General features: G+C 39.9%; 2 protein-coding genes across 5 annotated transcripts; one reads left to right on the top strand and one right to left on the bottom strand.

The window, feature by feature from the left end:
• Window positions 1–6,232: 6,232 nt before the first annotated feature.
• On the bottom strand, window positions 6,233–17,822 carry LOC103374692 (bromodomain-containing protein 3-like). 3 transcript variants are annotated; one of them, XM_008304819.1, is made up of 10 exons: window positions 17,736–17,822; window positions 11,882–12,197; window positions 10,244–10,381; window positions 10,032–10,167; window positions 9,056–9,318; window positions 7,932–8,060; window positions 7,667–7,825; window positions 6,991–7,121; window positions 6,630–6,904; window positions 6,233–6,493 (listed from the first exon to the last, which is right to left on the bottom strand). In XM_008304819.1, the coding sequence occupies exons 2-10, from the start codon at window positions 12,074–12,076 to the stop codon at window positions 6,399–6,401; spliced, it is 1,521 nt and encodes a 506-aa protein (XP_008303041.1). In that variant the 5' UTR covers window positions 12,077–12,197; window positions 17,736–17,822; the 3' UTR covers window positions 6,233–6,398. The 3 variants fall into 3 exon arrangements, with proteins under 3 accessions (XP_008303041.1, XP_008303031.1, XP_008303050.1); XM_008304809.1 differs by lacking the exon at window positions 17,736–17,822 and adding an exon at window positions 13,858–13,918; XM_008304828.1 differs by lacking the exon at window positions 17,736–17,822 and adding an exon at window positions 13,650–13,843.
• On the top strand, window positions 15,209–24,083 carry wdr5 (WD repeat domain 5). 2 transcript variants are annotated; one of them, XM_008304847.1, is made up of 14 exons: window positions 15,209–15,381; window positions 16,363–16,467; window positions 17,096–17,204; window positions 18,411–18,484; window positions 19,461–19,550; window positions 19,816–19,905; window positions 20,055–20,138; window positions 20,233–20,288; window positions 20,610–20,656; window positions 21,465–21,540; window positions 21,678–21,711; window positions 21,991–22,065; window positions 22,671–22,758; window positions 22,995–24,083. In XM_008304847.1, exons 2-14 carry the CDS (start codon window positions 16,390–16,392, stop codon window positions 23,093–23,095), a joined length of 1,002 nt encoding a protein of 333 aa, XP_008303069.1. In that variant the 5' UTR covers window positions 15,209–15,381; window positions 16,363–16,389; the 3' UTR covers window positions 23,096–24,083. The 2 variants fall into 2 exon arrangements, with proteins under 2 accessions (XP_008303069.1, XP_008303063.1); XM_008304841.1 differs by having other exon boundaries at window positions 16,358–16,467.
• The last annotated feature ends 40 nt before the right edge of the window (window positions 24,084–24,123 follow it).

The raw sequence follows: 24,123 nt of genomic DNA, 5'->3' as shown, positions 1-24,123 counted from the left end.
GAATAACTATAGCCATCAGATAAATATAGTGAAGAAAAAAGCACAATATTTTGCTCAGAAGTGTAAATGAGTGGAAGCAACAATTACCCCACATTCCTACTAAAGTACAGTACTTGAGTAAACATACTTAGTTACATCCCCCCTACTGCTCCTATTTAGCGTTTACAAAGGCTGATTCACCTTTCATCACTTTAACCCCTTCACAAAGGGATACATCATGCTTTAATGTTTCTACAATCTGTATTTTTATGTCAGACAACTAGAAATGTGACTCAAAAGAAATGCCAGTGCTGCTTGTTTGTGCTGCCCCCAAGTGGCCAAATATGCATTCATGCCAACTTAAACTAAAATTTCAGCTTTAACTAAGGATTTTTCACATACTTGGGTGTAAATAAAATATATTTCCCCTTCTTTATTCTCTGTAGAATGTATAACCTGCAAACAGATCTCATCCTGAGATCCCAAAATGATCATCCATAGCAGCTCTTGGTTCCTATTCCTCTGCTCATGATGTTCTGATAATTTCGTTCTTTTCTTTTAATTGAGCACCTCCTACGCTTCCTTTTCTAATCTCTCTAATCTTCCTTTATTTCCCAATGTCATCTTTTCTTAATAAAATAATCACAGTTGGTCAATTAATCACTTAATTGCCGCTGACATCAATATGCCACCTGTTCCTTGTTAAGCCCCCTTTGTCATGTCTCATTACTTGCTCAACTCAGTCATCATCGCACTTTCCCACCTCCAGATTCCCACAGGGATGTAGCACGTTTAGCCAATTTATCTCCGGGCATAAAACCGAGCGGCAGAGCCAAACCTGATTTCTTTTGCTCCTATTTTTTGTGTGTGTTTGGAAGATGATTTGTAAGAAGCTGGAGCTCTGAACAAAGAACATGTAAAAGCTCAATGTTGAGATCATCGGTACAGAAATGTGAGGCTTCAGACGGCCACGCTGAACTCTTCAGAGAGCAGATAGATTAGTTCATTTACACAGACAGAGATGTTAAGCGGTGGGAACTGACCATCTTTTGCTTTCATGGTGGTTTGTTAGCTTATTCCAAGTACAGTGTAGAGAATATGGCTTTTCTTTGATTGCCCTTCACCTCATCTGAATAGAGGTTTTCAACAGAGACTTTGGAGGAGGTCGATTTTCACTGCATTCATCCTATATGTGAGGTTCTCAAGAGTTCAAGCTGCACTTTTCTTTCATTGGCTGCCATTTTCGCCTCACAAAGACCCGCAGGATGTTGTGACTGTCCATAGCCTCGTGCAAGCATCAAACGTTCCCACGGTAGCTGGAGGCCAGACGTCTAACACAAAGGACCAGACGTACGTTTTGTGATCCGGCACGAACAGATATATTGTTTGACACGAAGTCGCAATCAAAGTCAAAGCTAAACGCATCCATAAAGCACATTTAAAAGCAACGAAGAGTTGAACCAAAGTGCTGCTAAAAATATGATCATAAAAGCTAAATCAGAATAACAGACAATGAAATAAGATTAAGAAGTTGTAAGACAATAAAAGATGAAGTCAGGATGTCAAGAAAGAAGTTGGGTCGCAGTAAAAGTTTCTAAAGTCTTACTTGAAAAGGAAAGCAGTTCCAGAGATTAGGAGCAGCCGCTGTAAAAGCTTGATGGCCTCCACTTTTGCTCCTGGATCTCAGAGCATCCGAGAGCATCTGGCTGGTGGATCTCACAGCTCTATGATGAGGCAGGACTTCTGCTAAACGAGGTGGTTCCAACCCATTTAAAGCCTTAAAAACAAGCACGAAACATCTTAAAATCCATTACAAAGCAACTGCATTTTGCATTTTGCTAAAGAGACGACTGCTCTTCAGCCACATACATGGAATCACCATGGTCTAACCAAGCGGTATAAAGGCATGTATGACTTTTTAAAACTTCTTGGGACAGAGATGGGCCTTGATCTTGGCCAAAAGTCTGATCTGAGCTGATCTGTCTGTCAAATTCAAAGGACTTAAAGAAGATCATTCCAAGGTTTTCACCCAACATCGTTTGTATGAAGAAAAAAGGCAAACATGCCATCAGGCCAAAGCTATTGTTTGCTAAGGGTGCACTGATAAGGAAAACCAGATAAGACTGGACAATGGTCCATTTAGAGAACCTAGAGGTGAAAATCCAGCTGGATGTAAAGGCTGAACATCATTAAATCCACCTGAGCAGTGGTTTGAGCGTTTCATTTAAACCTAGTTGAAATATTTCCTATCACCTGTAGTTTTACCATAGACTGTATAAAAGATGGCTGTAGCTACCGTGACGTCACCCGTTGGTTTCTGCACTGAGAAAATGAAGCCAGAGTTTTGCTACTTCCTGGTTGACATCTTGGATTTTTGGAGCCAGTGACGCAGGGGGGCGGAACCATAGGAGCAGCGATTGGTCAGACGGATTGAGAGGCGGGCCCTCTCTGCCCGCCCACATTTACCGCCTTCTGCTCGCTTCATCTGCATCGTCGCTGCCGACTGTCAATCAAGCCAGCCACGCCCCTTGCCCCACAAAATGTTGATGATTTTTTAAAAATTCACTATGAATTTATTTTCAGATTGGCCACCTAATCTCTGGACTTGACCATGAAAACTCATTTTGAAAAAATCCTGAGCTGGAGGAATGCAGTATTTCGTGATCTGTGATCACTTCTTTTCCAATTCATTTCTATAGGAGCCAGGGCTTTTTGGAGTCAGGACTAGCGGATGTAGTGATATTGCAGGTTTTTGACACTTCCAGGTTGGCTTTTTCAGGGCCGGTTGCTACGTCCATCTTTTATACAGTCTATGAGTTTTACACTTTTATTGACTTGGTTGTCGGGACAGATAGGGCGTCTTAAATGGGTTTGTGAGCATTTTAAGCAAGTATGGATGTGGTCAGTCTTTTGAAAGCACCTGTTCTAAACAGTATGTCCTCCAAATCACCTCAGGTGTCTGGGATGCCAGGTTTAATCCCACCACTGGAAAACCACCAGACACCAAAAGCTATTTGTAGTAGAGAGGAATTCCTGCTGTTGGACGTCAAGATAATCAAAACAAATATCCTACAATCCTTGTCTACAGATGTACATTTCCAGTTCTTCCATTGGTGCCACCCTTAAAGAAGCATGTTCCCAGCACAAAGGCATAAGACTGACTGTGAGTTAAAGCTATGTTACCATGCATTCTTTAGTATAACACCAGATCTGGACTCTTTTAACGGTTAACGTAAACCTTTCTTAACTCTTACAAAGCTCTGTAACCTTGCACATGCAACATTGTTCATATGACAACAGGAGAGCTGTATGAATGCATGCTGACAACGTTGTTTGCACAATGAATGTTGTGATTTACAAATGCTCTTTGGCAAATAGTGCCATGAGATCACTTAACATTTAAACACCATTTAAACATCCTCACTCAGCCTATAATATGGCTCATTTAAGAGTTTTTACACGAGTTTCACAGGATGTTGGAAAAAAAATGTTGCTACAAAGATAGCAGAGACAATTGCAAAGAGGGTAGGAAGGGACAGTTTGAGGTTCTCGACACTCCCAGATTGCAGTTTTACCGCTTAGTGCTCAATTGTGAAAATAGATGTACATTATTTAACAAACCTAAAAGAAAAGAACATTTCCCCAATCCTGTCTAGACAGATAACAGAAGGACACCGACTTTCAACAAGATACTGCTGGAACATCCTGTTATGGCTTTTTTTTTTTTTTTAAAGTGCACTTCCTTGAAAACAGATAACATTCAAGGAAAATACACAGCATATAGAAATGTGGAACTGGAGGACGTCTGGGAGCTAAAGTGTCAATCGGAGGTGATGCAGAAGTGAGAGAAGCAGGTTTATGATTGGTAGGTTGCTGGGTGGATCCTCAGAATGCACAACTACTGAAGTACTTTTGTGCAAAGCATGCAAGTTGTAGTTGATCAAGTGATACTGTTGAGCACTAAGCTAATGAATCTGGGCAGCTTCGAGTAATGAACATAGTGTGTGTGCATGATGCAGTGTAGTGCTGCAAGAAAAACATGCTCAGCAAAATTTCTACCGAAGTAAAGAAATAGATTAATAAGCACCATAAAGTTTGCTACAAATAAAAAAAAAAACAGCCTCAAATTTGCAATTAAGTCTCTTGATATATGTCACATTGGCATAAATCAGTTACCAAACTGAAGTGCAGCATATATTCTTTGATTCAACCTGACATTAACATGAAACCAGAGGTTTTATTTATTCCCTCTACAAGGTAGTAAAGAGAGAATGAAAACCAGGCGTCCATTAATCAAACACACATGACAGTGTGATGTGTTTGCAGAGTTGCACATGTGGTCCCTTTTTTTTTTTTCAAACATAGGATTCACGCGCTGAGTGATGGTCAGAAGTGGCAGGAATGACTAGTTGTCATTGGAGTTGTGGCACTGATCAATCACACCCCGAGGTTGCCGCGGGCCAACCGGATGGCATGTTGCATGGGGCATGATGGGAATGCTGGTCAGAAAGAGCACAACTCCCTGCAACATGCACAGCACGAGGACAGCAAGGAAAAAAAAAAAGGTTAAATGATGAGTGAACCCAACAGCCTGCAAGCAGTTGTGGCTTCCAGTTGATCTATTTTTCTTTTTTTTTTTAAAGCATTGACACACAATCAAAACATAAGCATAAAAAGGGATCTTGAGTGGAATACCTGCCTTCCTTTAAACACCTTTCAGCTGTTTTCTCATCATTTAGATCACTGCATTCCTGATATGAGGTGATATATATGAGGAATGTGTACAAACAGCAATATGTTGATAGAAAATGAAATGACTAGGATCAAGGCTGCACAACTCAGCAAAACTGCACTATTTATTAATAAAAGCACCAAACCACGAGAAACCATCCGCCTACAGCCTCAGATGGAACATGATGGCCACCTCCTGGCTGACTGCTGAGCTGCACGTAGTCTGAACTCACAAGCAAACTCAGTTGTAATCTTTTCTCTGCAGTGAGTCGGCGTTTTACCGCCTCCGACATAAAAACGCTGGAAGAAGTGAAGCTCTGAGATCCGTCGGAGGCGCCAGCTGTTCGAACCGGGCAGCGCTGGGCTCGTGCCAGTCAGTGCGCAGCAGTTGGCAGGCCAGCTGGAAGTGGAGCAAGCGACTGAGTCAAGACAGCCTTCTAATACCGAGGAGTTGCTTACTAAAGAGCACAATGTTAAAGGGGTTTTCCTGCATGCACTGCAAAGGGGATCTTTGTGCTTTTTACTGTTATCACTAAGGTTAGAAGTCAGGAGACATCAAAAAGTTACCCAGGTAGCAGATGAAAGTATAAACCTCTTTTTACAAGTTGTGCATTGTTGTAAACAAAGTCTCAATGAGGACGTTTGATTTTCATGTCCTATACATCCTGTACTGTCAGTATTATACGTTTTTAAGTATCAGTATGCGATAAGGTCCACATAGGTGGCACTAAAAAAGCTTCAACTTCTTAAACAAATCATAAATATCTGCTAAAAGTACAAAAGAATATAACAGAAAACTGTCAAAATGTCACACAACTTGTCATGTTTTCTGTTAAATCACTGATAAATTTGATCTTTTTGCATTAAGAATGAAGAACTCTGAATTTTAATCTTGTGGCTTTTGTAGGTCTTTTTTTCTTTCTCCATGCTGCGGTCCGTTCACTGCAATTTATATTCCTGCTGTTTGAACTGTTTCAACCGCAGAGCCTCAGAATTTTGAAGTTTTTCAGGCTCCAGCTGCTTGTTTTCATGTTCATACAGAATAAAACAGAATCCACCTGTTGAGACCTGAATCATGACTCGGGTATTTCATCAGCAACAAGCTCTTCTTTTTCTTTGTAAGGGATATTATTGTTGCATGATAACACGGTTATAAAAAGGAACTGAAATTTCCACACTGCATAACCTTGTAGCAAAAAAAAAAAACAGTGCACCTAAATCAATCTACTGCTAAATGATGCCATTTACATACTAAGCAGCTGCTGCTGAGGTCTTTCTGGCACAACAGTTTGACGTTTAAAAGAGTGTAACAGGATTTGAAAAAGGCCCACACTGCAATTAAACAGAATGGACCAAATGAATGACAGAAACAGGATATTGGCTGAAATTCACGTTATGAAATGTGCTCCAGCCGCAGCAGCGTGCCATCCAGCTCTGTGGCAGATTTATAGCGTCTGATAAGAAACGCCAGAGACGGATATTGTGATTTCTAAAGAAAGAAAACGAGAGAAGCCACGCTGAATACAAAACACGATATGAGGCAGGTTTAATTTTCCACATATTACACATAGAACAAATAGAAAAATAAGCATGTATACCATAATTTTGGGAGGGGAAAAAAAAAAGAAAAAAAAGCATCTTTTGGTCACAATAGAAGGAATAAATAAAAGCAATGCAGCGATCATGAGTCACTCTTCTGAGCTGGAGTCAGTGGAGCTGCTGGTGGCAGAATCTGAAGAACTGCTGCTGTCGTTGTGATGAGATGCGGTTTGTCTGCTTTTCACTGGATGAAAGGGAGTGTAAAAAAAAAAGCACCATTGTCAGTTAAACACTATAGAAGGCATTGAAATCATCTGTGTAATTAGCACCTTACTGCCAACTGATTCAAGTGAAGATGGAACAGAGGCTTTTGTACTCACTTTGAAATTTCTTGAACCTCTTATACAGACAGGACCTGACATACTGCTCCAGCTCTCGCAGCGTGGACGGCTTCAGTATCTCGAAGTCGATCTCGATCTCGTCTGGGTTGGCACTGCCCATCGAGGGCTCTCGTGTCTGAATGATCTGCACCACGCGGGCCAGCTTCATGCCAGGTAGCCGGTTGATGTCGAGGCTCAGTTGGTGCTTCTCGTCGTACGTCATCGGCAAACATTCGACGCATGAATCCCAGTTTTTGCTCCCCTTCCACAACTGCCTGAAATAAAGACTCAACACTGAAAGCTCTCGACAGAAGTGACAAACTAGACAAATAAAGCTCTTGATTTACGTACACCATCATACCTGGAGCTGGAATTTGAAGTGCATTTGGAGCTTTCTTTATTTTGCCTGCTGTTCCTCTTCTCATGCTTTTCTTTTTTCTTCTTTAGTTTACTCACGGGAGCTTCAGCAAGCTGTTGGTGAGCAGTTTTAAACTAGGAGAGTGGACAGAAATGGGTTCCTGTGGTGCCACTTTATAATATTAAGACAAAAAAGTGCAGCGAAAACTGGCAGCATCAAGAAAGAAGAGGTAAGAGTCACAGAGCAGTTGCTGTGTGATGTAGCAGGTTGGATGACAGAGTAAGAAAAAAAAAACAAAGCTCTGTCACTGGGCCAGCTCAGCATTTGATTTTATCAGTCCACAGCATCTTCTGCATCCAATATTCTTTATCTATTTCTCCCTGCTGGACACTTGAGAGGCACAAAGTAAGGTGGCAGAACTGTTTATCTTATCAAGAGATCCTGGCAGAAGCCCTGCAGGTTGAAGCAGCCGAATGTTTAATCTGCTCCAGAAAATTCTCTCATCAAGGATATTTTTATGTAGTAAAATAAAATGTTATCACTATATAGCATACATGACTTTTTACAGGTAGTGCATGCTCACTATGCCAGTATCTGGAGGGCACAACTTCGCATTTAACAGATTAACTGCCAAATGTTACTTACACTTTGTTATGTAAAGATCTGTGCAGGAACCCACCGGTTGTTGCCGAACAGGACGCTGGGTTGCGCGCTCCTCTGCCGACTGCGATTTGTCCAAACTGGAGGAATCGTTGCCGCTGATCCCGCTGAAACCTGCGCTCTTAGCGGACTCCACGCGCTCGTCTGGCATCTTTGCAAAACTCTGCTCGAACACTCCCTGAAGCAAACACGTGCACAAGGGCAGAGAAGACTAGGGTGAAACAGCAAGCCCACAGGAGAGGTTTGAATTCTTTAATTATTAAATGTAATCAGTCACAACACACCTGCAGCTTTCTGGCCATGCTGACGATGGCATGGTCGGATGGGTTGTATTTGTAGCAGTTGGAGAAAATTAACCGCACATCTGCAGCGAATGCTTGTGTGTCCTCATATTCTCCTCCGTTTAACTTTTTCTGAAAATGCAAAACAAAGATGAGTTAACCAAAAACAGAGTGTTTGTATTTGTAAATGTGTACATTAAATATAAGTAAATGGGATGCATAATATTGGATTTCCCTTGTTACTCTATTTTCTAACTCATTTTAACAAATTGTCAGTGTCAGTACTGATGTATGCACATTCTTCTCACATAATTGCAAAGAAAATCAAGTCTCCCAATGCAGTGGAATTAACATAATATTCTACCGACTCTTATTAAGGAGCTCTGGCAGGTGCAGACATAAAATACAATGTTTTTCCAAGTGTGCACGTTCACCATCCACAACAAGACTTCTACTTTAACATGCAGTAAAACTTACAAAAGTGTTTTTAGGTATCAATTTCAAACAAAACTATTTCACTTTTAAACCTTTCTTGGCCGATACCGATGATGATGCCACTATCGTGCATCCCTAATGAGCACCAGAATTTCCAGACGATAAGCCGCTACTTTTACACATGCTTTGAACACTGCGGCTTAAACAATGATGCGGCTAATTTATGGATTTTTATGATTTTTATGAATTTGCCTCGAGACGAAAGTGACATTGAGAGTGACAACGAAAGAGAGACTGAGGAAGTGTGTGATAAAGTAATTCTGAGGCTGTTCAAGTTCGACACTGAAGAAGACGACTTTAGTGGTTTTAGTGCGCAGGAGGAAGACGAAGATAGCGATCAGTGACTTTTTCTGGTAGGCTGCTGTATTTTTTATTTTTTTAACCAGCCGTGTTACAGGCACTGTTTGGAAAAAAGCATTTACATATTTGATTAAAAGTTTAAAAAATCGTTCTGTGTAACATCTTTCTGTGTTAATATCTCATGTTACAACGTGGACACCTGCAGCTTATAGATAAGTGCGGCCTGTATATGTACAAATGTTTTTTTCCCTTTTTAAAGTTAGTGGGTGCGGCTTATTTTCAGGTGAGCTCAATAGTAAATAAACTCAACGGTAAATAGAGAGTCAAATTACTTTAACGGTGCTGAGGTCCATGGGGTATTTGATGATGTCGTGGTAATCGTGCAGCTCCAGGGCTTCGACGTCTACAGGTTTGTAGAAAGGCCAGGCGTAGGATGAATGCTTCTTAGACAGCAGTTCCTTCAGGACGTCATTGCAGCACTTGAGCTGTTCGCCCGGGCCGCCCTGCGCGGTTCCCTGTTGTGGCGACTCCTCCTCAAAGTCGCTTTTCGAAGGAGTAACGGATACGCCTGCATTTTCACGCCTCCTCTTGCTTTCTGATAAATCATTGAAAGTGATTACAACTGGTAAGCACTTTAAAATACAGCAACATAGACAGACAGCAGTGCAATTTCAAACAAACACAAGTACTAAAGAGGGGGCAACAAACTAACACAATGATACTCAGAATGTTTTTTATGCTGGCAAAAATCTGAACTATTGCTAAAATATTTATACTATTCATACCAAGGGCAGTCCTGAGGTCCTTCGTGTCTAAGTAGATTACAGGCTCAGACAGCTGTAAAACTCGAAGCCTGGCTGGCCTGCATGACTTTGTGCTCAGAAAACCACACACAGACAACTCTGAAGAAGCATGCCACTGAATAAAACATTACAATTATCTATTAATTGTACCGAAAAAAGAATAGCATGTCTGTGAGGTTTCTAACAGTTTAAAATGGTAGATTTATTGTTTCTATCGTTCTTCTTAGTAATCATTCTCAATAACTAGTTTCAGACATTCTTCCCACGTAATCTCCCGGTTGTGTTGGCACAACATGCCACAAGTCAGAGCCGTCATTCCTCAGTGAATACATTCATCATATTATGTACTCTGCAAGATACTGAGCATCTCATCATTGACACTTTCCTCCTTCCTGCATGTGACCCCTGTTTGTTGTGCAGTTTCCCAACCTTCAGTTAATAAAACATCTGTACATGTGAAACAGCCTGACGTTGTGTTACTTCGACAGAGAAGCAGATTCATTACCTGGGGTGCCACTTTTTTTGCCCTTTCCTTTGGCTGTGTGGGGTAAAATCTCCACTTCCGTCAGAGGCATGCCGGCAACTTTCTGCAAGAAAATCTTTTCCAAGGCGAGGGCCATCAGCACGATGTCATCTGTAGGCTGGAGAACAGAGGGGAACGTGAGGATCTGTCAGGAAAAACCGGCGCTGTGCTGTTCCAATAACAAGGCTCCTCACCTTGTTATATATGTAGCAGTTGGTGAACATGGTGTTGAAGTCTTGCATGCATTCACTCGCACTCGAATAGTAGTTGTTCTCCAGTCGTTTCTTGATGGTTCCCATGTCCATGGGAGATGTTATTATCTTATGGTAATCCTTAATTAAGACAAAGAATCAGTGTGTCAGAACATAATCTTTGGGGTTTTTTGTCCCAGTTTGTCATAAATATCTGCCAAATTTTGTCTGTGGTGAAGAAATTAATTAGTGCAGCATTTCAGCACACACTTTTGTTCGGTTTATTACAATTTGGATCTTATTTTGATAGTTTTTTGGGCCATAATTGCTGTCAGTCAACAAGATGAAGTTAGAAAGCCCGAAAGACGGACAAATTTGAAAATATTTGGAACTGAAAGTGCAAATTAAAGCAAATGGTTTTTATTATCACCAAACTTGCTGTTGATGTGCCGCAGTCGTCTGTAATTTTTTTCTCTTCAAACAAAGTGGTTCTGATCGTCTAATTATCTGATCACAGCCCTGCTTGACTTTGTTGTATCGACAGCATAACGTTCCCAGATCTCAGCGATTATTTCGGTGACTGCAATGTTATCTTTACAAAAAAGAAACTGTGGCCAAAACTACACAAATATGAGCCCATGTTGCAATAAATTAGAATAACAATGGACAGTATCTAACTGTATATACATATTTTTTAATAAGCTAAGATTTGGAGATATGTGTCTTTTTGAATTCTGCACCACCTCAGTTAATGTGACTGAAGTTTGATTAATTTCCGTTGCTCTGGATGATCCCCTGAGCTCACTGTAAACAGTTTTAATTGGACCTAATAATAAACTACACAAGAGACTATTCAGGACAGAAGCTACATCCAATTAGTTTATCAGACTTAAGAACTAAAACACCTTTTTTAAAATTGTAAGTCATTAAGTACTGACACGTTAAAAATGCAGGATCAAGCAGATTATCGGATTGTTATTAATGTATGAGTACAAGCTGTCAACAAGGCTGAGATGAAAGTGTGACACCACATTTCAACACCTGTATACTCACTGTGCTGTTTAAGTGGGGAGTGCATGAGAATTAGGAAGCAATCAAAACAGAGGAAGAAACAAAGAGAAGGTGTCAACACATCACAGACAACAACGTGAACAGCCGTAATGAAAGAAAGCCAACACAGAGGAGAAAGAGAGGATCTGGAAGCAGTTTTACTCCAGTGAAAGAAGATTAAAACAGATGCTTTTCTACAAGGCAACACAGAAAGTGTGTATAAAAGCTAATTCAGGCATCCCCATGAATATTTATCACAATTGCAGCCTCTACAAATGCAACAGATAGGTTTATGTCAGGACTTATTTCATGTTTTTGGCTTACAGAGACAAATGAATATTTTCATTGTCAACTCATCTGGACGTTACATTTGCAACTGAATAATCAAAAAAGCCAAAATATGTAGTGTAGAGTGTAATATGACCAATAAAGCAGCAAATCATCTCATTTAAGAGTCTGGAATTAGGGAATATTTAGCACTGATGATGATTTTCTTGCTTAAAAATGAACGAGACAATTCCTGTATCAACAAAAATATGATTTTTATGTCAGTCGACTGATCTTCAGACTTGACAAGTGCAAACTACTCACTGCTAGTCCAAGAGAGACTGCATCGACGGGCTGGTAGAAAGGCCAGGCGTACTGGTGCCGCCACAGGGACTTGACCACTACATTCTGCATGTATTTCAGCTGGTTGGTCCTGCGGCCAGGCCTGCTAGGATTGGTGACCTCGGGAGGTGGAGGGTTCACAAGCTGTGGAGGGTCTGGGTCAGCGTCTGCTGACATGGTGGGGGGGAACAGCCTCTGCTGCTTTCTGTTATCTCCCGTGGATTACGTCGCCTGTCAGCTCATCAAAGAACGTGAGGGAACCCGCTTCATACGGAGCTTTCATACCACACGATGGGACCTGTCGACAGAAGCGGATAAACAGTTAGAATAGCCAGGATCTCGTGGTCCAAAGAATAAAAACAAAAGAAAGATTCAGCATTTCTCCGAAAAACAAAGTAATTATTTCTTTGTAAATCAGAATCCTGATAAAATCATTTTAAAATGTACTCCTTTGTCTTTAATGCAGTTGCCTCTCCAGTAAAGCTCCATCCACAATACTATATAATTATGCGATGAATGCGATGAATAATCAGTGAAAAGTTTTCTCCTAATTAAACATGCATAAAAAAGTCATAATCAAGGGCCTCTCAACGACGTTTTGTGCATTTTTTAAGTGGTATTTTAAATTGTGATACCCATTTATTTCTGTTTTTGAACCGCAAATGGTCCAAATATCTGTATCTGTCACTTTGATGACTAATAATCTGTATAAGAATCAGCCTTAAAAAAAAAAAAACACTGGTCAACCCTCACATAACATGTTTCTGATTATTATATGTTCGTGTAGAGCAACCCATACCCATGATATACAGCTTTAGTAAGAGTGTAAGAGCTCAGTGGGCTTACCACTCAATCTTTGGTTTTATTTACAGCACTGGGCATGTGACTGATTTGAGTGCATTCGTTTAGTTTGTAGACAAGCCAAGGAAGGCTTGCATCAGTGGTGACATATTTATTAATAACAGAATTATTTTAAATCAGAACCAGAATCTGAATCAAGTTTTATTACTCGGTACGTTTTCACATGCAAGGATTTTGACATGATTTGGTGATTTGGTGCATCACAGGAAACGCTGACAAGTACAGAATTTTTTAAAAGGATTTAAAAATTTAATAAACAAAGCAAGTTCTGCAGACAGTAAATGGTGCAGCTCAAATAAACAGCAAGTGAAGCAAATCAGTGGCACTGTAAGTAATAAAAGTAAAATATATATCAATGCATGTTCAAATAATTTGTTTTCATTATGATCATTACCAAGTGGGGGAAAAGTTATATCAGTTGAGGCTTGGAGAGAGAAACTGTGAAGCATTAAAGGTGCAGCACATCTAAATAACAATATATATATTTAAAAAACTAAAACAAATAGTAAATAATTATTTTACTAGTTGACATTCCTGCCATTATAGTGGGAAAACATTACCAGCACAGCTAATAAAACACCAACTAAATGGACAAACGCAAAGTGTGTCAAGTGTGAAATGAGCTCATAGTTGTTAGCTTAACTTTGCTAGCTGGTTAAAGTACAAGGGTTGAGTGATAAACACGAGCCGACATTTCAAATAAAGATAATTAAAATTAACTTCTGTAAAGCCTACTTAGACGTCTGTTTACGACAGTCTCGCTTTGTTTATAGGTTGTCAACCTTTTTTTTGTTTTGTTTTTTTAGCAAACTTTCCTAAACAGAGCCCTGTCCGAGTTACCTCTGCTAGCCGTTATCTGCGGATAAAGTTAGCATAAATACCACTGTACTTGATTCGCAGGGGATCATGGGAGGGTCACGGGGGAAAACACACACGAGATAAGCTGCTAAAGTGTTCACAAACTCTTGTTCTAATGAAGACGGAGTTTTGAAGCTGCTCTACTTAAGAGGCAAACACCGAAGCCGAAATATAATACAAAAGTCAACATATGCTAACACCAGAGTGCGGTTAGACGGACTGAAAACTTTCGGACAGACCTGCTGCAGGCGTGGCTGCAGGGAACGTGCGCTCCTTCGTCGTTAGCTTCATTAGCCGTCTGCTGCTAACGGTGAAAGGGACACAGCGCCGCCTGCTGATCGGGAGCATGTTCAGGATTTTATTTGATTGCATATTTTCAAAACGGTTGAATTAAAATGGTTTTTTTTTAAATTTTTTCCTTTTCGGGTTTTTTTTTTGGCCGGCAAATTCCTTTATTTTAGTTTTTTTGCCTTGTTTCCCTTTTGGTTCTTTTCTTTGTTTTTTGAGGTTTTTATTGCCCCGGGTCTTTCCCTTTTTTCAACTTGGCTTTTTTTTCTTGACCCTTTGGGACCCTTCGGTTTTTTTTTTGGGGGCTTTTTATTTCAACCTAAAGTCAGAACAATCACCTACAGTGAGACAGTGTTTTGTTATTACGGCTCACATGTCTGGACCAGGCTTCTAGATGACCTGGGGGCAGCAAAGAGTGTTCGTGTTTTGAATGGCAAACTCAAGGCCTATCTTTTTGGTCATTCTTTTGATTGATTTGATAGATTCCATTTAAATATTATTCTTCTTAGAACTACTTTACAATAATTGATTTCTCTATTTATTCTCATATGTACATATATTAGTCTGTACGATGTATCGTTTAGTACTTCATTTTTTATTATGTTCTTATTCTGTTTTCTTCTAATTTGTCCTTTACCTATTTATCTATATTTCTATTACGGATTATTTATTTATTCTTATTTTATTTTTATTTATTTTATCCTCTTGTGTTTCTTCACTGCATTTGTTTTTTAGCAGAGCATATCCTCAGCTCCTCAATCCCTGGGTTTTTGAGTCCTTCATATAAAATATGATGTTGGGGGTGGAGAGTTGGTTGTATGGTTTTGGGGATTTTTATTTCTTTTACCCATAAAGAACTTTCATTTTCATCTGTATGAAAAGTCTGATTAATTGATAACATTTACTTTACTATTGTGCTTCCTAGTGCCCTTTGTTCACCATTTTGGCTGGAGGTTAAAAAAGGTGTTTGTTTTTTTTTCTTTAAAAAAGTAGTTATATCGTCATTTACACGTTAATCAACATATATTTGATTTATGGGAGAAAAATGTGAGTCTGAGGCAGTGTTATGATTGAAAAAAATGATTGGGTATACATATGGCACGAAAGAACATATAACAATTTGCTTATTAAAAGCAAAGATAGTATATGAAACACACACAGCAATATGAAAAAATAAAAAATAAATTTAACATCCCGGACCAGAGCAAAAGTGATTTTAAAAAGAGAAGGTATTTTCGTGTTTGACAATTGACCCTCATTAGTTTCCGTTACTTCTTAGCGCACCACGCATGCGCAAATCCTCAGCACACCACATTCCCCGCTTCTCCTCGCAGGTCCTCCCCACAGGACAACATCCGAGAGCAAGACCTCAGATTTACGCCTTCTCCATGATCGTCTGAGTAAAAATACGTGATTTTTTCTTTCCCCATCCTCACCAGGAGCAACAATCTGACCGCGGAGCCTCATTATTCCCCGTGAGTATCGCCTCATGCCTGAAACCTCATTGTTTGAATGGAGGGCCCCTCCGTGGCAGCTCAGCCAATTTGTCAACAGCATCAATGCACTTAAAGCAGGCGGCTGCATGAGCAGGCTGCGTGTAGCTGTCGAGTAAAACCAGCGTATTTACGATTAATTCCCATTTTTCTGTTCAAATCCTAAATCTTGAGATGAACGTGCAGCTATTGCATCGACATGATCAGCGTTGAACTTCTCAGTAAAATGATTCCGTGTCGTCCTTTGTTTGAAATTCCATTTTTCCCGCATTTAGTGAATTTAAACACGATTTATCGTTCGTGTATTTGAAATAAATTCCAAATAATGTAAGCTGGCTGCACGAAATGTTCCTGTTTAGCCGTTTTTCGCAGCCATAACAAGGCACTTTAACGTTAGCTTGCTAAAGCTAGCTGAACTAGCTACATTTGAAGCTAAAGCAGTTATGACGAGTTATGTCTGTTTAACAACGCAGCAATAGAAACTAGCTGCAGCCTTGACCAGTAGTTTTAAATACAGTGTTTACTGAGAAATACAACAGCCATGAATTCAATCATCTCTGTTGAATAGCGACCACAGTCTGCCTGACGAGCTTAAACATCACAGGAGCCCCTGAGATTATCTTTGATCAGTTTGTAATCAGAATGGGGACCAACACATGCAAATAAGTGGTTTCTAGTGGTTTGGTTTACATTTTAATGCATATGTAGTATGCAGTATACACTAATGATGTCTTGTCACTTAAGGGATAGGTTTATCCTTTCATTGCTAATAATTTAAATCTATAAATGTTTGTCTTTCAGATCTGAATACAGGTAGAAACCCAGTGTTACGGAGGCTTACAAAAGTGCAAATCTGTGTGCAGTTTCTCACACGTTTCTCCACCTTGCTTGTCCATGAATGGCACAATTACTAGTTACTTACTCATTAAGACTTATTTCAACGTCTGTTCTGTTTCAGGATAGTGCTCGATAGATGCTGATTTCCTCACCATGGCCACAGAAGACAAGAAACCAGAGACTGACACAAAACCTCCAGTTGTCCCGTCAGCATCTGCCAGCCAAAGCAAGGTCTGGATTTAAGGATGGTTGCTAATGTTTCCCGTTCTATTGTAACGGCAGCATTTTGCTTCTTAGTGTACAAAGCATAATTCTGTTTGTATTGTTATGTAGGGGTGAACCATTAGTCGGAATTGCAATTTGAAATAATGCAATTGGCAAATTGCACAGGCTGACATTTAAGATAAACAATGTGCAGATATTCAATAATGAAACTAATATTGCACTGCATTTTGTTTAAGTCAAGCAGAGTGAAACGTTCAAGGCTTGCCAGTGTTGCTCATTCATTATTGTTTACAACGGGGTTCAGGCGCTCACGGTTACTATTTTATAGCATCTTTTTTTGTTTTTTGCACATCTGACCAGGATTTAAACTGTTGCCATTGGTTTTGTAAATTGCCATCCTCATTGACACTTTTGATGGTGTCTCATGGGGTAATCCTCTCACACGTTTCAGATTTAACACACAGTGAATATTGAACTGAAGCTTGACTTATTTAAAGTTCACTTTCTGTCAGAAAAGTTACAATGAGAGATTTTCCCCAAACTGTTGAGTCCTGTACGATTTTAGATAAATGTTTGCCTATTTGTCACACATCAGTTTAAGTTTTTAAATGTCATATTGTCTTTTCATTTCCAGTCTGCACCCGCAAAGCCAAACTACAGCCTGAAGTTCACATTAGCGGGCCACACTAAAGCCGTGTCCTCTGTCAAATTCAGCCCGAGTGGAGAATGGCTCGCCAGCTCATGTGAGTTCTATTTTCCTTTTTTTTTAACCTCCACTGTCACGTTTCCTTTAACCCACACATGTCTTACCATAAGTCAGGGTTACAGTTACTGAATATTTTCATTACTGATTAATCTGTAAGTCATTTTATCAAATAAAAAAATAAAAATGCAGTCCAAGGTGACATCATTTCTTACTTTGTTTGATTAACTGCCCAAAGGTGGTTGTTTTACTGTCATGTATGACTTGAAAATCAGCTATTTGAGAAGCTTTAGGGATCCAGAGAAAACTGTTGCCTGTCAAAAGCCACATGTGGTGCCCTCTAATGCCATTATTCATCATATACACTGATCCCTAATTATTGCATATTTTAAGGAGCCTACCTGATTGTAAACATGAATTATTGTAAAGGAGAATTAAGCTTCTTGTAGGTTTCTGCCCACACAGTTAATAGACCTTTTCCACATCAGCCATTTTGACATGAAATAGTGTTACTAATCACATTAATTAAGGCTCTGAAATAGAGCAGCTGTTAATATAAAAAACACAATACCTGTTCCTGACTGATCAGAGCTTCTGTAATTAAGGCTTAGTCCACGCGTACGTTGGTGTTGTTAAAACAGATTTTTCCTCCGTTGTTCTGAGAAAAAACAGCCCATCTGAAAAAAAAAAAAAAGCAAATACATGATTTGGCGCTGTCAGGAGCGTAGTAAAACAACAGTGATGCTATAACCCCAAAGCCTGAAAATAAAAACAAGCTTTTACTGTTTGTGCTCAGCTGCCAGCGATGGTGCATTAAGGAAGAGGCAGGTTTCTGTTCCTCAAAATAGTCAAAAAGTAACCGCACACTAATTTGTAAACATGTAATGTCATCCGGTGGAATCGTCTTAACAATTACCAAACCTTATTTATTAGTTTTTATTAATTTATTGACGCCTTCATTGTCAGATTTGTCAAAACATGCCACAATAATGTCTAGGGTATTGTTTCCATGTTCTCCTGCCCACATATTGGTTTTAAATTAAATTATTAATATAATAAACCAGCGCCTAAAATAAGAAAACAAATTAATAAATTGACTCAAATTATGTGAATCTGCAGAATGAACTCCACTTCAAGTCATGGGAAAAAGCAGCTGGTGCTGATGGGAAGCTCTGTTTTCCACCCAGGGATCTATGTTCATGGAGGCTTTAGAAACACTGAGTGAATGTTTATTTTGTCTTTACAGCCGCCGACAAACTCATCAAAATCTGGGGAGCGTACGACGGCAAGTTTGAGAAAACCATATCTGGACACAAACTTGTGAGTTGAACAGATTCTTATCTTCACTGCTGCGTTGCTTATGGTTTTGTTTGTTGTGGGGGAGATGGGCTTGTATTTGTTGTCCTTGTTCCTGCCCACATGGAGCAGTTGGAGCGTCTGTGATCATATGGCACGCTGTTTTCACATTTAATAGCTGGACTGGATATGCATTGGAGATATCTGTAATTCAGTTGTTCCTCGTCAAAACAAACATTTCAGAAATCCACATCAACACTTTCCCTAAGACAACAATCTGACTATTTGTGTGCTGAGGGTTTCTTATTACACAAATCTGCAGCTTCACATATCAACACTGTGACCTGCTAATATCTGCTGCTGTATTCTGACTAATTGTACTTTCAGTTTCATATAACTACAGCTTAATTCTTCGGCTTCGTACACCACAAGTGGAGGCCGAGGTGGCTTGTTTTTGAAACGTAGAAAGTTTCTGCATTGTGTTTTACCGCCATGTCAGAGCAGCAAAGAAGTTGGAGGAAACTTTAAGTCTCCAATGAACAAAGCTCTCCACAAACTCCCTGCTGATGAGCTCATCCTATTTTATTGTATTTTAACCCCACACAGCAGCTAGTTCTGTTAACAATGCCTCACGTGAGCAGCGTCATGCACAACAACTCACCCTGCTGTTGGAGATATCTGCAACCATTATTTCGACTAGTTAAAACTGAATTACAGATGTTTTTGTCAGTTATAATGACGTCATAGATGTCTTGAATAAAGACTCTGACGTGTCACAGTGTAATCACAGCTCGTCAGAAGGACTCTGGATTGTCAGACGCAGCTACTAAATATTAAAATGGCTCATCGTGTGAGAATGATGATTAAAAAAATGTTTTCTAGAGTAGCAGCAGCTGCATGCGACAATAAGACACATCCATGGTTTCATTATTAATGCATTGGATCTATACTCACTGTCCTGAGAGCTTCCAGTCCTCATTTCTTTCCCATGATCCTTCAGGGCATATCTGACGTGGCCTGGTCTTCAGACTCCAACCTCCTGGTGTCTGCGTCGGACGACAAAACCCTGAAGATCTGGGACGTGAGCTCGGTAAGAGATCCGCTCGACTGGAATCTCGGCGCGCTGCTTTAAGCTGCGATTCAGTCAGACCGTCTGCGCTCGACACATTACACATTCATGAAGTATGAAAATGAAATCCATGTACCGTCTTTGGGTTCATATCTGTGGTTCGTGTCGGTGTGAAAATTTCATCAAAGCTGCGCTGGCTTGTTTCGCGTGAAGCTGCCGGAGACGGGCTGACACCGGCGCTGCTGTGGGTGATAAACGCCACCTTTCTTTTTTTTCTCTCATCCAGGGGAAATGCTTAAAGACTCTGAAAGGTCACAGCAACTACGTCTTCTGCTGCAACTTCAACCCCCAGTCCAACCTTATCGTGTCAGGATCGGTGAGTACTGAGCTTTTGGCTACAAAAAAACAAAAAACAACAAGCTGTAAATGGAAACCAGATGTTGGATCTTTTTGTTGAAGCTTGTCTCTGTGTGGTTTAGTAAAAAAAATAATGAGGAATATGTGCTTCTTTTTTTTTTCTTGTAGTTTGACGAGAGCGTGAGGATATGGGACGTGAAGACGGGGAAGTGTTTGAAAACGTTGCCGGCTCATTCTGATCCCGTCTCTGCTGTAAGTCTGTCGCCTTATTGCTGACATTAGATGAATCTTCTGGATTTAGGATGAAGGCGGTACCAACTGTGTGATGATCTGTGTCGGCCTGCAGGTTCACTTCAACAGAGACGGTTCCCTGATCGTGTCCAGTAGCTACGACGGCCTTTGGTGAGTCCAGACTGTGTTAGAATAATATACTACGCTATAACGTCCGGCTGTAGTTAAAACCACAAAAAACAAGCTCGTCTGCTTTGACGGGAGCTGGCAGCGCTCCACGCTGGACATAATAGCGCTGCGCTTGATCCAGAGGAAAGCTCTCTTCCGTGAAGGAATAAATGTTGTGCTTCACTTTTTATCACGCTGTAATTGATGTGGATGACTTGCATTTCCATTCATCCGACGCCTGTGTTTACCCACTGCGCTGGCCGACAATGAAGAGGCCTCAATGACTCCCAATTGAATAGCGGTTGTGTTATCTTTCATTCGCAGTCGAATCTGGGACACGGCGTCGGGGCAGTGTTTAAAGACGCTCATAGGTAAGATCAAAACAGGTTTCATTTGTCACAGAAAACAGTCATTAAATGGTTCAATCAGTGATGGTTCTTTGTAAAGCCCATTTCAGACACGCGATCGGTGACATTAGGTTTCTAGAAAAGACGTCTCTGTGTCTGTTTTAACACGACACAACGTTGTCAGTAGGGACAGTGCTGGGGGAAGCCTTGGTCCACATTTCACCATCAGTATTGGTCCAGAAACAGCACAGGGAGCACAAAAAAGACTTTTTTTTGTCCAAAATGTTGCTTAACATTCAGCTCCACTGTGATTACGACTAACACAGAACTAAATAAAGAGACTGGCCAATAATTAAGGTTTTGACAAAAGCTTAAGGTTAGTTTGTTGCTGCCAGCTGTTTGTAGGAGTCTTTCCACTAAGTTTCTTAAAAAGCAGCAGGATCCATATGAACGCAACCAAAGCAAGACATGACAGAGTTGTATGTGTTTATGCACATGCAACAACAAGCCAACTTCATATTTGATCTGTAATTATAAACGATCCTTGTTAACGAGCCATCTATCAGGGTAGTTTCATGGTACTGGGGGGTAAAGTAGTAGTTAGATTCTCATCACACATGGACAGAGTTTTCAGTTTTTGTTTTTTTGATAAAGTTGCTATTAGTTTAGCTTTTTTTGTTTCTGAGTGCATTTTTGAAGTAAAAGTGTCCGAATGCCGTCACTTCACCCGACTGATGTGTCTGAAAAGGGCTTTATTAAAGTGCTGAAAGGGTTTATTTTGTTATTATTTACTCCTACTTTGGTCCTGACTGTGTTCTTGTGTTTCTGTCAGATGACGACAACCCTCCTGTGTCATTTGTGAAGTTTTCCCCCAACGGGAAATACATCCTGGCTGCTACACTTGACAAGTGAGTGAACCTGCACGATAGTAAAGTTTACACGATGTTCGCCTGCAGAGGGCAGCAAACACCACGATGAGCTTTATATGAGCAGTCAGTGTTTTGATGGGAGTTATTTAACGCTGCTGTGTTTGTTTGTTTTTCAGCACGCTGAAGCTGTGGGACTACAGCAAAGGAAAGGTAAGCTGCTGTGATATGTAAAATTGCTGAAATAATCATTGTTCTTTTATTTGAAGTGCTTTTATTCATTAGTTTGTTTATTGGATGAGTTTGAAAAGTGTTTTTAGTGTAATTTCATTATTTTTGGATGCAAATTTGTCGTAATACGGAAACCTTGATGATATTAACAAATGTCATTTTGCTTTATGCTGTTAATTTACAGATACATTTTACTGCTGCTTATATTTTTAACTGTGCGATACAGATGATTAACATTTTGTTGTTTTTCCAACATTTCAGTGCTTGAAAACGTACACGGGCCATAAAAACGAGAAGTACTGCATATTTGCCAATTTCTCTGTCACCGGTGGGAAGGTAGGAGCTCATGTCTCCATGAGCATGTGACTGGTTTTGGATGCACATTATCGGTATCAGCTGATTGAGCCTCGAACATCGGCAGGCAGATAACATCAGTCAGGATAAAAGTTTGCAGGGAAATGTTGCGGAAAAGTAAATGCAAGTGGGCATGTTTTTTTGTTTTTTTCCAAGTTTTGTCCATTTGATTGTACTTTATGTCTGAGTCAGACTTTACGAGGGATTTCGAGGGTCTTTGTGGTGCTAATTTCATCATCTCAAAGTGGACAAGAAAATATTCTAACAACTAAAATGACACATCTGTGGTGTCTGCAAGGGAGTGTAGTTAAGGCTGAAGAGTTGGCACAATAATATCTTAATTCTGATTAAAGGAGAGATTTGATGTTCTCTACAATTAGGTGGAAAATGTGCAAATATCAATACCTGGTCAACATGAGTTTGAAAATAGCAGCCGAGTAGACATCAGCAGGAATCCAATACTGTGCATCCCTGTTTTAATAGAAGTTTCTGTTTGGTTTTCAGTGTTTTTAAATTATTTTTACCTGCAGACTTTGCATATTTTCACTCTTTTGAAATCACTGACTTGTGCGTTTGCTCTCCTGCAGTGGATCGTGTCGGGCTCAGAGGACAACATGGTTTATATCTGGAACCTGCAGACGAAGGAGATTGTGCAGAAACTCCAGGGCCACACAGGTACAGCAACAAAACACTGATTTTTAAGTCTCCCTGGGGCTAAAGTATTCCAATCCTAATTTATTTATTCCAATGCCGTTGTCTTTGGGGGCCACATGCATCGGTTGGTTCCACCGATCAGTTTTTAGAACAGGTATTTGTGGCTCTGTGTACATATATTACAATTGGGATGTGATATGTTTGAAAACTCATTTGCAGTCGTGCACTTTTTAAAAACTCACCTCCATTGTTTTCAGACGTCGTCATTTCGACCGCCTGCCACCCGACAGAGAACATCATCGCATCGGCAGCTTTAGAAAACGACAAAACCATCAAGCTATGGAAAAGCGACTGCTAAGCCTTTTTCTTTTTTGTTTTTTTTTTGGATCTTTTTGGCCACTCATGTTTTTTTTTTAAATATTTTTTTTTCTACATTTTGTTGTAAGAGAAGCGGACCTTTTTTTTTTTTTTTCTAATGGAGAGCTCCTGCAGGACGCAGAGAGCTTTTTAGGTAATGAAATTCAACAAGGAGAACCAAATCAGACACATCAGCCACACAGTTCCACGGCGGACCTTACACCCACTCTCTACAACGCGTGCCACATTTTGTCGTCTTATTACAGAAACGAGTGACTTCTGTCCTACTCAGTATTTTCTGACTCTGCGTTAACCTTGATGTCACTGCCTCGTAGCAGCTTCTGCACACACGTCTCTGCTCTTGTACAATAAATGTAATGGTTATTTGGCCTTTGTATGATTTCTTTTGCCTTTTTGAGTTTGTCTGTGTAACCGTGCAGTATCAATAACATCAAGCTTTAGATTTAAACAAAAAAAAAAAGGTATCTACAGATCCTATCTGTTATTTATTCACGTCAATATTCGTTTTTCGTTATAATATCGGTTGTCAGATCTGAAGTACACACCGTGACAGGATAGTTTTCGAAATTCTCTGCTAATTTTGCAAGACTGTGATGTGACGGTGGGGAAGTGAATGATTTGACAAATCTCCGAGATGATTTTTTTTTTTTTTACAATCCTATTGGAGCATTAAATTGACCCCCTTTAAATAATAAAAAAATAATAATCTGAACATTTTATAGTTTACAAAAGCGACCAAATGCAGTTATTTTGTGTTCTAGTATTTGTACATATGACACTGACATGTATTGCGATTTCATTACTTTAACTGTCTTTTTTTTTTTTTGTTCTCTGCTTGATTAGCTCATAGTTCTGCACACGCAGCCGGCAGCCTCTGTTCTCTGTAGTTAACCTGGACTTTTGTGGAATATATGTTTGCATTGGACGGCTATAACCCGCAACTTAATAAAAGCAGTTTTTTGTATGTTTCACGTTGTCGTGTCGCACCTCTTTCCTGGACGTTGCACA

Source organism: Stegastes partitus, unplaced genomic scaffold, assembly GCF_000690725.1.
Source record: "Stegastes partitus isolate 25-593 unplaced genomic scaffold, Stegastes_partitus-1.0.2 Scaffold42, whole genome shotgun sequence".
Classification (NCBI taxonomy): domain Eukaryota; kingdom Metazoa; phylum Chordata; class Actinopteri; family Pomacentridae; genus Stegastes; species Stegastes partitus.
Note: the sequence above shows the minus strand (reverse complement) of the source record. Positions and strands in the feature narration are given on the sequence as shown.